The 14,539-nt window shown below is 38.3% G+C and overlaps 2 protein-coding genes across 2 annotated transcripts; both read left to right on the top strand.

Moving 5' to 3' along the window:
- The first annotated feature begins 873 nt into the window (after positions 1–873).
- LOC137745959 (mitochondrial import inner membrane translocase subunit TIM14-1-like) lies at positions 874–3,517 on the top strand. Its single transcript, XM_068485990.1, has 3 exons — positions 874–989; positions 1,627–1,805; positions 3,195–3,517. Exons 1-3 carry the CDS (start codon positions 987–989, stop codon positions 3,349–3,351), a joined length of 339 nt encoding a protein of 112 aa, XP_068342091.1. The 5' UTR covers positions 874–986; the 3' UTR covers positions 3,352–3,517.
- A 5,633-nt stretch (positions 3,518–9,150) lies between these two features.
- Positions 9,151–13,209, top strand: LOC137745931 (ribonuclease MRP protein subunit POP4-like). The gene is made up of 9 exons (XM_068485964.1): positions 9,151–10,042; positions 10,147–10,182; positions 10,287–10,363; positions 10,437–10,705; positions 11,006–11,074; positions 11,234–11,292; positions 11,754–11,855; positions 12,032–12,138; positions 13,072–13,209. The coding sequence occupies exons 1-8, from the start codon at positions 9,814–9,816 to the stop codon at positions 12,127–12,129; spliced, it is 939 nt and encodes a 312-aa protein (XP_068342065.1). The 5' UTR covers positions 9,151–9,813; the 3' UTR covers positions 12,130–12,138; positions 13,072–13,209.
- The last annotated feature ends 1,330 nt before the right edge of the window (positions 13,210–14,539 follow it).

The raw sequence follows: 14,539 nt of genomic DNA, 5'->3' as shown, positions 1-14,539 counted from the left end.
AATTGAAAAAGAAAAGCATGTGTGCTTCCCGAAAAAGCTTTTTGAAGCAGCGTCTAATAAGTGCTTCACCAAAAACGCTTCTATGAAACATAAAACATTTCTAAATTTTTCCAAGCAATCTCGTACATGCCTTATATAACCGTTCAATATTCGACAATTAATAGCATTATTAGAGATTCAAAATAACAAAATGATTTTGTAGCCCAAGTTATTATTTATAACCTTCGCATTAATATTAATAATAAAAAAACCTTCATGTTTATAAAATAAAAATGAGTTATTTTTACTTTATTACCCTCAAATATAGTGAAAATTTGCACTTCATCGCCCTTAGTTTTTTTCGTCTCAATAACTTTGATTTTTATGATGGTTTTATATATCTATTAGGTTTTCTGCCAAATTTTTCGCTAAGTGATAACGTGACATAACTTTGGGACATTTGCTAATAAGAAGTATCACCCAATGGCTTGGATTTACAAGACAATTTCACATTCATGTAAAAATTATGGTGGCCAAAGTTATGTCACATCATCACTTAACGAATAACTTAACTGAAAACCTAACGAAAATATTAAAATGTCATAAAAATCAAACTTTAAGTATGAAATTGAGACGAAAAAATTTTAAGATATCAAAATACAAATTTTACGATTCTTGAGGATACTAAAATAAAAATCACCCAATCAAAATATTAAAATACGAAAAAAAAAAAAAAAAAAAAAAAACAAAAGTCCTTTCCTTTTACGGCAAGTAGTTTCCTTTGGCTTCTTCTACAAGTGCTCGGCTTGTGGTTGTCGGCGGCCTTCTCGTTTTGTAATTAGATATTTACGTTTATTTAACCGCCAAACAAACACGAAAACATTAATTTTTTTGTTTTTTTTGCTTTTTTTGCGAAGAAATACCTTCCGAAAGGAAAAGACCATAAACCCTAGCGCTTGGCCGAGCCCTAACGGAACTGTTTCTCCGACCTCGAAAGAGCTGCACAAATGGTGAGTCCTCGTCCCAATATCCTCAATCTTTCTGTGTATATATTTGTTTCGATATGCGAATCTAAATTTCTTCATATCCGAAAGGGAAGTAATTTGTAGATTGGGATTATCAGGGTGATTCCAAGCAAGGGTTTAGCGTCTGTTCTAGATGTAATTAGGGCTCAATTAGCTAAACACACCTTCGGATTCAGATGAAAAAGCTTGGGAGCTGAAAAATTTAGAATCTTTTGTCTACATTTGAAAAATAAGTTAATTTTTTCACATTATTTGCTTTTTTATTGCCTAATGAGCGAGGAGTTTTAAGAATTTTAATCTTTATGGATCGTGGGTGTTGATCATTGAACAATGTCTCTTTTTTTTTTTCTTTTTTTTTTTTCTCGTTTTGATTCGTTAGAATTTAGGTGTGGTACTGTCCATATTTGAGTAGGGAATTTTATGCTTTGTGTAACTCGGAATATAACAACAGAAGATTGTACAGTTGAGCCCTTATGTTTGATTTCACAGCTATGTACTCTGTTTTTCGAGGATGAGTTAACCGCCCCTAGTTGCAAAATAGTTTTCTTTTTTATTTTTTATTTTTGCTTGTGACATTGCTGCACATGCTACCGGTGAAGCTTATGTATAAGATTTGCAACAGGTCACGCCGTTGGTAGGAGGAATTGCTGTAGCTGCTGCTGCATATGCTGGTAGGTATAGCATTCAGGCTTGGCAAGCGTTCAAAGCAAGACCACCGACAGCTAGACTGCGGAAATTCTATGAGGGTGGTTTTCAATCTACCATGACCAAAAGGGAAGCTGCTCTCATACTTGGAGTGAGGTACCACCAACTGGCCCCTTCTTGAAATATATATGAATCTATGTTGTATTTGAGTCATGGAAACTATAGTGCTACAGGTTAATGTACATTATGGCGATGATTGCATAAAAATTTCTTTGAAATGTTCCTGTTGCTAATGTTTCCTCAAATATGAGTCTATTATTCGGGTGTGGAGTTTTTCAAGCAATTGCAGCTCTACTGCCTTACATATATAGAAAATAATAAATGGATGAGGCTAGGTCTATTTGGTAGTTGGACTGGTTGATCCTTAAGCATGTCCGAAGGAGCTTATTGCTTATTTTAGAACCCACTATGTAATTAGCAGTTCCTCCCTTAGTTGTAGCTGTGGAAGCCGGGTCTTTTTATTTCGTATTGTACCTATTGGTATTCCTTGCTTCTTTCAGAACCTTGGCCCTGGCTTCTTTACATTGTTTGAATTGCTCCTGTTTACCAAACAATTGGGTAGCAAAGGACCGAGGCCCATCAATTTCTGCACCAGTTCCGGAAGAGCAAAGAAAAAGGGGCCCAAGAATTGCGGTATAGCCTTTGGGAACATGCAAAGAAAGAGGCTCAGGAAGAGGAACCTCTGACCCAGATCAAGAAGGGAACTCTATCCTTAAGCCTAGTCTTTCACCATTCAAAGTACTACCTCTGCCTTCCCTTTCTATAACATACCTGGGGTGCCCTCCTTACCAATCTAATCAAAGCCCTACAGTAATGTTTATCTGTTACTCAGAATTACAAAATTAACCTTAGATCAGCAGCAAATATGTGCCAGCAGGCTGTGGTTCATTCCTTTCACCCTTCTTTGCAGCCAAAGTCGGGTTATTTAGAATTGCGAAATTTGTTACTTTTTTTTTCTTTAGGCATATATGTGTCAAAATGTTCGTCCTGTCACTGATCTTTTAACCGTAGCGGTGGTTTTAACCCTGTATATACCTGAGCCTTGAGGTTAGCTGAGTAGCATCCAATATTTTAGGTTCTGCTCAATTATAATTTTGGAGAGCTTGTGGGTGCCTAGTACAAAATTGGTTATCTGTTCTAGGTCCTTTGATTTTCACAAGAGATTTCTTCATTGGCGTAAATGACAGGAAGCTCAACTAGTGCTGGCATGTTTCCTATTGTCGGTTTTCAGTAGCTTAAGCTGTGTTATACAGTGAATTTTCCAAGTCTTGATATTGTGCTCAGAAGTTCATATTTTCGTCAAAATTTCAAACTTTTACGCCTGACATGAGCTCAACCCATGCACACTTGGTCCTGCTCAATTACAGCAAGTCTTGAGCTGTAAGACCGAGAAAAAGTGCAAGCTGTGGGATACTGTTTTATTATCCTTTTGTTTATATCCTCTATACGTGATGTTCGTGTATATATATTTTGTATTTTTCTCAGGGAGACTACTCCTAAAGACAAAATCCGGGAAGCACATCGGAGGGTGATGGTTGCTAACCATCCGGATGCAGGGGGTAGTCATTACCTTGCATCCAAAATTAACGAAGCTAAAGAAATGATGCTTGGAAGAACCAAGGGCACCGGCTCTGCATTTTAATTGTATTAACTTGTCCTTTCCGTTACATCAATGCCATTCTTGCGAAGGTTTCACATAGTGAGTTTTAGGAGTGTTATCTTTGTTTTATAGATCAATAATTTTCGGCGTATATGAACGATTCTGTAGCAGTGAAATTATAATTTGAGGATCCTGTAGTTGGTTCTAATTGGAACTCTTGTACGTTTAATTTCGTGTGAAAATTCTGTAGCAGTGAAGTCATATTTCTGGGATCTTTGCTAGTTTGCTTTGCTCCTCAAAACTCGAACTCCCCAATACGACACGTATTTTTTTGCTGTGACATGCCTGTCAATATAATTTTCTTTCCTAAACAATCTATTTAATACGGAAAATAAGTTGTGGAAAAGACTACAAACCCTCGTCTTCACTAAAGGCCAAACAACCATAACGTTGGGATACTTTCTACTCTTAGCTATTTTTCTTTGTAATTTTGGGGTACTTTTTGTCTTTTAGGATCCGTCAATGCATATGAGTCTCGTATCTACTAGAAAGATGGTGCAAGTGATAATATAAATGTGTGGTACTTTTTTATTTTTAATCATTTTCCTTGTGTGTAGAATGAAAAATTGGGCGTAAAAATCATTTCTTGTTGATTACACACCTAGGAGTCAATTTTAAAGAGAGTGAGGTAGAATATTTGAGTGATTCGGGGATGGTGGATGATGTGTTGGAGATTTGTGATTTGGGAATTAATAAACACATTTTTAGCTTGCCACACATCTTTGTTATTAAGTATGTTGTTTCAGTTTGTTTTATGCAATCCAAAGGTCAAAAATAAAGAAAAAGTGTGTGAAAGCCAAATAAGGTTTGTGATAATCTCCTTCGTTGCAATTTTTCTTCGTTACCTACAGGCATTGAGAGCCGATGTTTTTGAGCCGTTAGACCAAATTTAATGGTCAATGTTCATTTGTTTTTTAGCCTTTGAATACAATTCAACAGTGAATTAAGATCTGTGTTGGTAGGCACCGAAGAAAAATCAATTAGGAGAATGAATCGAGAAGTGTTAAAAAAGACGAGAGCCACCAAAAAATGCATTTGTGACTACCAGAGGTCGTGGTGGACGACTTCGAGGTAATGGACGTGGTGTGTCTCCGTCTGCACGTGGTGGTGGTGCTGCCAACCAGCGAGGTTTCTTTCCTCGCAGTAATAATCAACGGCTAAACTCGGCTTGCAATGGTGAGAAGTTCACGGCTACAGGTGAAAGACTTACTTGTCAAATATGTGGAAAACAAGGGCATCTGGCCCTAGATTGTTATCAAAGAATGAATGTAGCATATGAAGGGCGCATTCCAGCCAAGAGACTTACTCCTATGGCAACATCACCGGTCACCATCAACAAGCAATCTAATGGACAATGGTTGCTTGACACGGGTGCTAATGCACATGTCACTCCAGATCTTCAAAATTTGATCAATCCAAAAGAGTATAATGGTAATGAAAATGTTGGTGGTGTAGGTAATGATATTGGTCTCTCTATCTCTCATCTTGGTTCAAATACAATTCAAACTCCGTCTTGCTCATTTGAATTACAAAATATTCTAAGATGTCCCACTGCCTCCACCAATATTATTTCTGCCCATAGGTTTACCCTAGATAATAATTGTTATTTAATCATCTTTCCTCATTTTTTTCTTGTTAAGGACCTCAAGACCCGGAAGACGCTTTTCCACGGGAGATGTGAGAATGGCTTGTATCCATTTTCTGGTGGCGGTGGACAGTTCAATTACCCTATTTCAGTGTGTGTAGGCATCCGAGTCTCGGCCCAAAAATGGCATTCACGCCTTGGTCACCCTTCGTCGTCTATTATTAAGTATTTAATTTCAAATAAGCGAGTACCAATTCATGGTACTTCTGATGCAATGTTTTGTCAATCATGTCCATTAGGAAAGAGTACTAAACTCCCTTTTAGTGCTTCTGAGTCTGTTTCCCAATTTCCTTTGCAAATTTTACATTCGGATGTTTGGTGTTCTCCAGTTGTTTCACATGAAGGTTTTAAATATTATGTCTTGTTTGTGGATGACTATTCTCGATACTCTTGGATCTTTCCCATTAAAAATAAGTCTGAAGTGTTTGAAATATTTGTCACATTTAAATCTAAAGTGGAAAATCTGTTCAATACTTCCATTAAAATTTTTCAGTGTGATGAAGGAGGTGAGTATAAGAGTCGTGTTTTTCAAAATTTTCTTGCACAACATGGAATTTCTCAAAGATTTTCATGTCCCAAACATCCTGAGCAAAATGGTATTGCAGAAAGAAAACATCGACACATTGTCGAAACTGGTATTGTCATGCTTTCTCATTCTCATATTTCAAACAAATATTGGCCTGATGCTTGTTTAACAGCAACTTATTTAATCAACAGGTTGCCAACTCGGATTTTGTCCTATAAATCACCATATGAAAAATTATTTGGCAAATTTCCCAAATATGAGACGTTTAAGGTATTTGGTTGTAAGTGTTTTCCTTGGCTTGTGCCTTATTCCCAAAATAAACTTCAACCCAAGTCAAAACCGTGTGTATTTCTAGGATACTCACTGAACCATCAAGGGTCCAAATGTTTGGACTTGTCCACGAGGCGAATATATTTGTCTCGCCATGTTCTATTCGATGAGGACTCATTTCCATTTAAGGAACTCACATCTCCACTGGAAAACGTTGATCAAATAGGTATTGCTACATCCCCTGATCTTTTGTTCACTTTTCCTATTTTAATATCTTCCACCAACTCATTGTCTTCATCCCATAACTTAGTGACCTTGCCTCAATCAATTCCCGCTGCCACTGCATTGACCAACCCTCCACAAAGTCCAAACCTATCACTACCTACAAACCCGCCACCTACCTTATCTTCACCTAACCCTATCTCCACTCATCCTAATTTAAATGAGCAAGCAGAAGTTTTTGAACCACCCTTACATCCGCCCATACCATCTTCAGATCATGCCCATACTCAGATAAGTCAGACCTCTAAGCCATTGCAATGCATGACAACTCGTTCGCAGTCAAGAATACTAAAACCTAATCCTAAATATGCATTGCATGTTTCTACTGATTTTTCTTTTGTTGAACCCACGTGCTATAGTCAGGTAGTCAAGACTAAAGCATGGCGAGATGCCATGGTCCAAGAGTTTAATGCATTGCAACGTTGTGGTACGTGGAAACTTGTTCCTTATCATCCTAATATGAATTTGTTGCCAAATAAATGGGTGTTCAAGATCAAAAAAAGGGCAGATGGCTCGGTGGAGAGGCACAAGGCCAAGTTAGTTGCCAATGGATTTCATCAACAGTCTGGTATTGATTACACAGAGACCTTTAGTCATATGGTCAAGCACAGCACTATTCGACTTGTTCTCAGTTTAGCAGTTTCAAAAAGGTGGCACATAAGACAACTGGATGTACAAAATGCTTTTTTGCATGGCTTTTTACAGGAGGATGTATATATGCGGCAACCTACTGGCTTTGTTGATCAGCAGTATCCTAATCATGTGTGTAAATTACAACGCAGCATCTATGGCTTGAAACAAGCCCCTAGAGCGTGGTTCCATCGATTTTCAGAGTTTCTTCTTCAATTAGGGTTTCACGGGTCAACTTGTGATTACAGTTTATTTGTTTTCAATCACCGTGGGGTCTATTTGATTTTATTGATTTATGTGGATGACATCCTGTTGACAGGAAATAGTCCTTGCCATATGTCGAGATTGATCAAGAAATTAGGTACTTTATTCTCAATGAAGGACTTAGGTCCTCTCCATTATTTTTTGGGGGTCGAAGTTAATTATTTTGGTCAACAAATGCATCTCAATCAAGCAAAGTATGCATTGGATTTGCTGAAACGTACAAATTTTTTGGATGTCAAACCAATTTCTACTCTAGTTCCTAGTGGTCACAAACTTAGTGCATATGATGGTGAGCCACACAACAATCCAGAGATGTACCGAAGTATTGTGGGTGCCCTACAATACTTGACAATCACGAGACCAGACCTTTCTTATGCTGTGAACCAGGTATGTCAGTTCATGCATTCTCCAAAAACTACACATTGGCAGGCCATAAAGAGGATTCTTCGGTATGTAAAGGCCACATACAATCATGGCCTTGTCTACAAACCTGGTTCTACTCATCTCATGGCTTATTCTGATGCTGATTATGCTGGTAATCCAAATACTCGACATTCAACTGGTGGTTTTTGTATTTATTTTGGGTCCAATCTCGTGTCCTGGAGTTCTAAGAAACAAAAGACTGTTAGTAGGTCCAGTTCTGAAGCTGAATATAGGCAGCTTGCTTACACCGCTGCAGAAATTTCGTGGCTCAGGTCTTTATTTCGAGACTTGAACTTGCATCTTGACATACCCACAATTTGGTGCGACAATATTTCCTCAATTGCTCTTGCTTCCAATCCCATGTTTCACTCAAGGACAAAGCACTTGGAGGTTGATTACCATTACGTTCGAGAGAAGGTGGTTCGTCGTCAGTTACTTGTTAATTACATTTGTTCTCAAGATCAGGTTGATGATCTGTTCACAAAAGGATTATCATCAACAAGGTTCAAGCTTCTTGTTTCCAAGCTTTCCGTTGTTCCTCCACCTGTTAGCTTGCGGGGGGATGATAGACCACGTCAGTCTGTGATTCTCACTTCTGAGACTTCAGGGAGTTGTGATCGCTCTAAACTCTTATCCATGAAGAGTTAGCTTAGGTTACAACTCTTTCAAATGTTTGTTGGTTCTCGGATATATATATTTCCTCCAGTTTGTTGTAATCTTTAAATTTTGAAAAGCCTTGTAAATAGGGATTGCTTTCCCTGATGTAATCTAAAATGCAATATAAATACATGCAGCCTCTCGTTAAGGGGATATGCAATTAACGTGAACTCTTGAGCATTCTTAAGTTTTACATCTTCTTCTTCTAAACTCACAACAACAACAACAAATTGGAATCCAGATTCTCGATCAATATGACGACGACCTCCATTCTATTCCCAATCTTGATCACCTTCCTCTTCCTTTTCACCACCATCACTGCCTCCCAACCCATTACTTTCCCCATCCTTACCATCCACACTACCAGTGTCCTCCAATGACACCACCGTTGCCGTTACGCCGACACTTTCAGCCTTTTACTTTGTGGAGGCCCAAATTGGGCTTCCACGGTTTCCCGTCAAACTGGCTTCAGCCAAGGGATCTTGGGGATTGACACCTTCTCATTGGTGTCGTGGCCATCCACAACCAGTCGACTGCCGTCCTTGAAGATAAACCACTTTATCTTCGGGCTGGGTAAACAAAACCTCATCGGTTTTGGCGCGCACAGTTCCATAGTCGGACAGCTTGGCCTCGGAAAGGGCCACCCTTCTTCCACCCTCTCACAGCTCAACATCAGCCGCTTCTCCTACTGCCTTCCGCTCTCCAATTCCAACCCCCAAAATACGAATGCAACCCTCGAGTTTGGCCCCAAAGCCGGACTAACTACTGCCTACTACTGCAATACCCCGATTATTGAAGGACCCCCCAACCACCCCTTCGACTATTACCGTAACCTCACAGCAATTGCCGTCGACAACGTATTAGTTTACACACCTTCAGAACGGAGAGAAGGAGGGGAACCGGGATTTGTAATTGACGTGGGAGCCACGGTCACCGTCTTGTACAAGGAGGCTTACATCCCGATGAAAAACGCTGTGATGGAATATCTTTCCAGCTACGATGAATGGACACGGACACGAACACGAGGATACGACACGATACAACACGGGGATACATCAAATTTCTAAAAACTAAGACACGATATGGCATGGATACGGTAATTTATATAATACATATATATTTAAAAAATATATTTTAAATAACAATAAAAAAAAATAATTACTCAAAATTTAATTTATATTATTCAAACTCTTAAAAAGAAAGGATGGTAGTGGTGTAAATTCGGTGGGCTATGTAGTTTTGGGCTTTAGTCTCATTTAAACCCTAAAATAATAAAATAATAATAATAATGTGGTGTCGTTTTTTACTACATAAACAAACAAACGGCATATGGACCTAGCAGTCATCTTCTTTGCGAAGCCTCCTCCACTAGATCGGGTCGTCTCCGTGCGACGCCTTCCTCCATCAAATTGCGTCATCTTCTTTGCGAGGTGTCCTTCCACCAGATTGCGTCATGGTGCAGATATCCGTATCTAGACAGTCGGATACCTGTATCTAAACCGTCGGATACCCGTATCCATCTGTCAAACGCCGTATCTGTTGATCCAGATACGTATCCAACGCGTATCCGACCGTACCAGAGGCGTATCGTGTCCATTTGCGTATCTGACACGCGATACGCGGCCGATGTGCCGTGTCTGTGCATCGTAGCTAGCAAGAGATTCCGTTTTGGGTGTAGGGCTGTTTTCAGTTGATGGGTTTGTAAAAGGGATACTAAACCAATTTTCCTTAATCTTTTCAAGCAGCCATGGCCGGTGAAACAATTGTTGACGATCAACGCCAACGCACTTTGAAGGCATTGGAACGAAGGTTTGAGGCTGCCCAAGTCGAGCTCGATTTACATCAAAAGAAGACTGTCAAGAGATCAAAAGCCGATGAAGCTGGAAAGAAATCACAGATTGCAAGTTCGTCGGCTGTTAATTCTTTACCAAATTTAGCGAATCCATCGGCCTCAAGTTCAACTCCATTTAAGAAAGGTTTGTGAAAATCTTAGTTTCAGATATTTAATTAAATTTTTTTTTTCTGTTATGATTTTGTATATTTATGATTATTTGATTTTTCTCGTCTTTATTCTTAATAGGAGCTTTCACTTTTTCGGGGTATATTAATTCACAAGGTACTGTTTCAGTTTTAGTGAATCGAGGCAAATTTTTTTGGTAGTTTAATTTAAGAGATTAGGATTGAGGTTATATGTTTATTTTGCTTGTATTTGTTATTCAGAGATCGACGAAAGTGGTCCAACATACGCAAAACTGGTTCAATCTGTTGATGAGAATCTGCTGGCAACTAGTGTTGAGGTACTTTTTCGTGAAGTTGAAGCAAAATTTTTGGTTTAAGTCGTTGGTTTAAGATCTAGTTTGTGAAATGCAGGTCTCTGGCGGTAGAAAGGAGAGTAAAGTTGATAAGGTTTTGCACGAGCTTCTTCAGAGTGGAGACTCAGCTCAGAAGTACATGCAAGGATCCAGAAGTAAGAGAATTGACAATTGGATTCTCCTTGATAACTATGTGCAAGGACGTGGCGTTTCAACTGGCTCTAGTGCCAGGGCCCTGCAGATTCATTCCAAGCGTTCTAAAAAGCACATGTCAATGAAACAGCAAAAAAGGACGGGATTGTTTGATTTTCCTAAAGATTTTCATAGGTGAATTGTGTTTCTCAGCGTATGTTGCCATTTGTGAATCTGTGATACTTATTTTTCTTCTTCCAACAAGTGAACAATAATAATGATACGCTAGGCAAATTGTTTTTTCTGATCCTGAAGTTACAAGCTTGCGATTCAGAATGGCTTGTTTTTACTGGTTATCATCAATATATTTCTCTTTCAATAACTGGAGAGATGTTTTCCGTGATTGATGATAAGATCTTCACAATTTTTTTTTTACTTGTTATATTTTTCCATCTATGGTTCACTCTCTAATACTTTCTTTTGTTTGGATCACAGCTTTGATAAATTTAAGCCAATGCATGAGATGTGGAAAGGCTATATTATGCAACTCTTAAAAACTACTGGGTGAGTATATCTTTCTCATTGCAGATATCAGAGTTATGTATATTTTTTAATGGTTAATCGTTTCTTTCTTAAGCATCTATAGTTTTGGGGGGCAATATGCTTTGCATTTTGTTAGTCTTCAATGTTGAAAACTAACCACAAGTTTGTTCAATCCCGCAGAAAAAATCAGCTGGCTCAGTGTATTCTTAGTGCAGATCTACATGGTGCTATTATTTCAGGTTTATTTCTTACTTTTTTCGTAACTTTCATTAATAACTGCCCATTCTTGTCCATAATGTAAACATTGTGCATACTGTTTGTTCATTATTCACCTCTAATCATCCTCCAAGCCATATTACGAATTCTTATCACACCAGATAGATCACATGTACTATGGCTTCTTGTAATTCCAGCATGTTCAAACATCCTAAAATTGAGAACCTTTTATCTCTTTTGTCGATCAAAATTGGGAATTATTTAGGGCTTTAATTCTGTTCCTTTAAGTTATTTTGTTCTTCTCTTATGTGAATGGCTCAAGGATACATTATTCTATATCAAGTTATGAACTTATGTTCAAATGCACGTCCTTTGAACTATCTGGACTCGTTCCTGCACATTGCTTGGCAGTGTCAAATACGCCCTCATCTTCCCTTTTCTCTCTGTCAATACTTACTGTAGTTCCCTGTCTATTTACTGGCAGTTGCCGAGTGTAAAGTAACTTCATACACTGGAGTGAGTGGTATCATGATTCGTGAAACAGCAGAAACATTTGGGATAATTACACAGGATGATAAATTCAGAGGTAATTTCAAACCTTTAATTTATTTAGATATTCTTGGTACAACTCGTGTTGATAGAACTTTGAACTGAACCTAAAGTGAACACGTATGTGTTCATGCTATGATTTCTTCTTCTCTCGTCTGTGAATTGATAATGGAATGCTGATGGTTTGATTATCTGTATGGGGCATATTTGCAGTGGTACCCAAAAAGTTTTCTGTGTTTATATTTCAAGTTGATTGCTGGAAGATTACCTTGCACGGGGACAAACTCACTTCAAGAAACTTGGGCTTGTAATTGTTTCAGGTGATCTTCTCCACTATTTATATGGGATATAAGAACATGGCAAGCTATTTGATAAGACCTGATTATGCACTTGTTTTCATGGTATCGTGAAAAAGACTGGGCCTGAATATCTGTGTATCCCGAGGAGGTTTGCATGAAAATAAGAAAGAACTGGAATTTTGACATTTTCACCATTCAAGAAGGGAACTCTATCCTTAAGCCTAGTCTTTCACCATTCAATGTACTACCTCTGCCTTCCCTTTCTATAACATACCTGGGGTGCCCTCCTTACCAATCTAATCAAAGCCCTACAGTAATGTTTCATCTGTTACTCAGAATTACAAAATTAACCTTAGATCAGCAGCAAATATGTGCCAGCAGGCTGTGGTTCATTCCTTTCACCCTTCTTTGCAGCCAAAGTCGGGTTATTTAGAATTGCGAAATTTGTTACTTTTTTTTTTCTTTAGGCATATCTACTAGAAAGATGGTGCAAGTGATAATATAAATGTGTGGTACTTTTTTATTTTTAATCATTTTCCTTGTGTGTAGAATGAAAAATTGGGCGTAAAAATCATTTCTTGTTGATTACACACCTAGGAGTCAATTTTAAAGAGAGTGAGGTAGAATATTTGAGTGATTCGGGGATGGTGGATGATGTGTTGGAGATTTGTGATTTGGGAATTAATAAACACATTTTTAGCTTGCCACACATCTTTGTTATTAAGTATGTTGTTTCAGTTTGTTTTATGCAATCCAAAGGTCAAAAATAAAGAAAAAGTGTGTGAAAGCCAAATAAGGTTTGTGATAATCTCCTTCGTTGCAATTTTTCTTCGTTACCTACAGGTATTGAGAGCCGATGTTTTTGAGCCGTTAGACCAAATTTAATGGTAACTGTTCATTTGTTTTTTAGCCTTTGAATACAATTCAACAGTGAATTACAATCTGTGTTGGTAGGCACCGAAGAAAAATCAATTAGGAGAATGAATCGAGAAGTGTTAGAAAAGACGAGAGCCACCAAAAAATGTATTTGTGACTACCAGAGGTCGTGGTGGACGACTTCAAGGTAATGGACGTGGTGTGTCTCCGTCTGCACGTGGTGGTGGTGCTGCCAACCAGCGAGGTTTCTTTCCTCGCAGTAATAATCAACGGCTAAACTAGGCTTGCAATGGTGAGAAGTTCACGGCTACAGATGAAAGACTTACTTGTCAAATATGTGGAAAACAAGGGCATCCTGCCCTAGATTGTTATCAAAGAATGAATGTGGCATATGAAGGGCGCATTCCAGCCAAGAGACTTACTGTTATGGCAACATCACCGGTCACCATCAACAAGCAATCTAATGGACAGTGGTTGCTTGACACGGGTGCTAATGCACATGTCACTCCAGATCTTCAAAATTTGATCAATCCAAAAGAGTATAATGGTAATGAAAATGTTGGTGGTGTAGGTAATGATACTGGTCTCTCTATCTCTCATCTTGGTTCAAATACAATTCAAACTCCGCCTTGCTCATTTGAATTACAAAATATTCTAAGATGTCCCACTGCCTCCACCAATATTATTTCTGCCCATAGGTTTACCCTAGATAATAATTGTTATTTAATCATATTTCCTCATTTTTTTCTTGTTAAGGACCTCAAGACCCGGAAGACGCTTTTCCACGGGAGATGTGAGAATGGCTTATATCCATTTTCTGGTGGCGGTGGACAGTTCAATTACCCTATTTCAGTGTGTGTAGGCATCCGAGTCTCGGCCCAAAAATGGCATTCACGCCTTGGTCACCCTTCGTCGTCTATTATTAAGTATTTAATTTCAAATAAGCGAGTACCAATTCATGGTACTTCTGATGCAATGTTTTGTCAATCATGTCCATTAGGAAAGAAACTCCCCTTTAGTGCTTCTGAGTCTGTTTCCCAATTTCCTTTGCAAATTTTACATTCGGATGTTTGGTGTTCTCCAGTTGTTTCACATGAAGGTTTTAAATATTATGTCTTGTTTGTGGATGACTATTCTCGATACCCTTGGATCTTTCCCATTAAAAATAAGTCTGAAGTGTTTGAAATATTTGTCACATTTAAATCTAAAGTGGAAAATCTGTTCAATACTTCCATTAAAAATTTTCAGTGTGATGAAGGAGGAGAGTATAAGAGTCGTGTTTTTCAAAATTTTCTTGCACAACATGGAATTTCTCAAAGATTTTCATGTCCCAAACATCCTGAGCAAAATGGTATTGCAGAAAGAAAACATCGACACATTGTCGAAACTGGTATTGTCATGCCTTCTCATTCTCATATTTCAAACAAATATTGGCCTGATGCTTGTTTAACAGCAACTTATTTAATCAACAGGCTGCCAACTCGGATTTTGTCCTATAAATCACCATATGAAAAATTATTTGGCAAATTTCCCAAATATGAGACGT

Source organism: Pyrus communis, chromosome 9 (assembly GCF_963583255.1).
Source record: "Pyrus communis chromosome 9, drPyrComm1.1, whole genome shotgun sequence".
Lineage (NCBI taxonomy): Eukaryota > Viridiplantae > Streptophyta > Magnoliopsida > Rosales > Rosaceae > Pyrus > Pyrus communis.
Note: the sequence above shows the minus strand (reverse complement) of the source record. Positions and strands in the feature narration are given on the sequence as shown.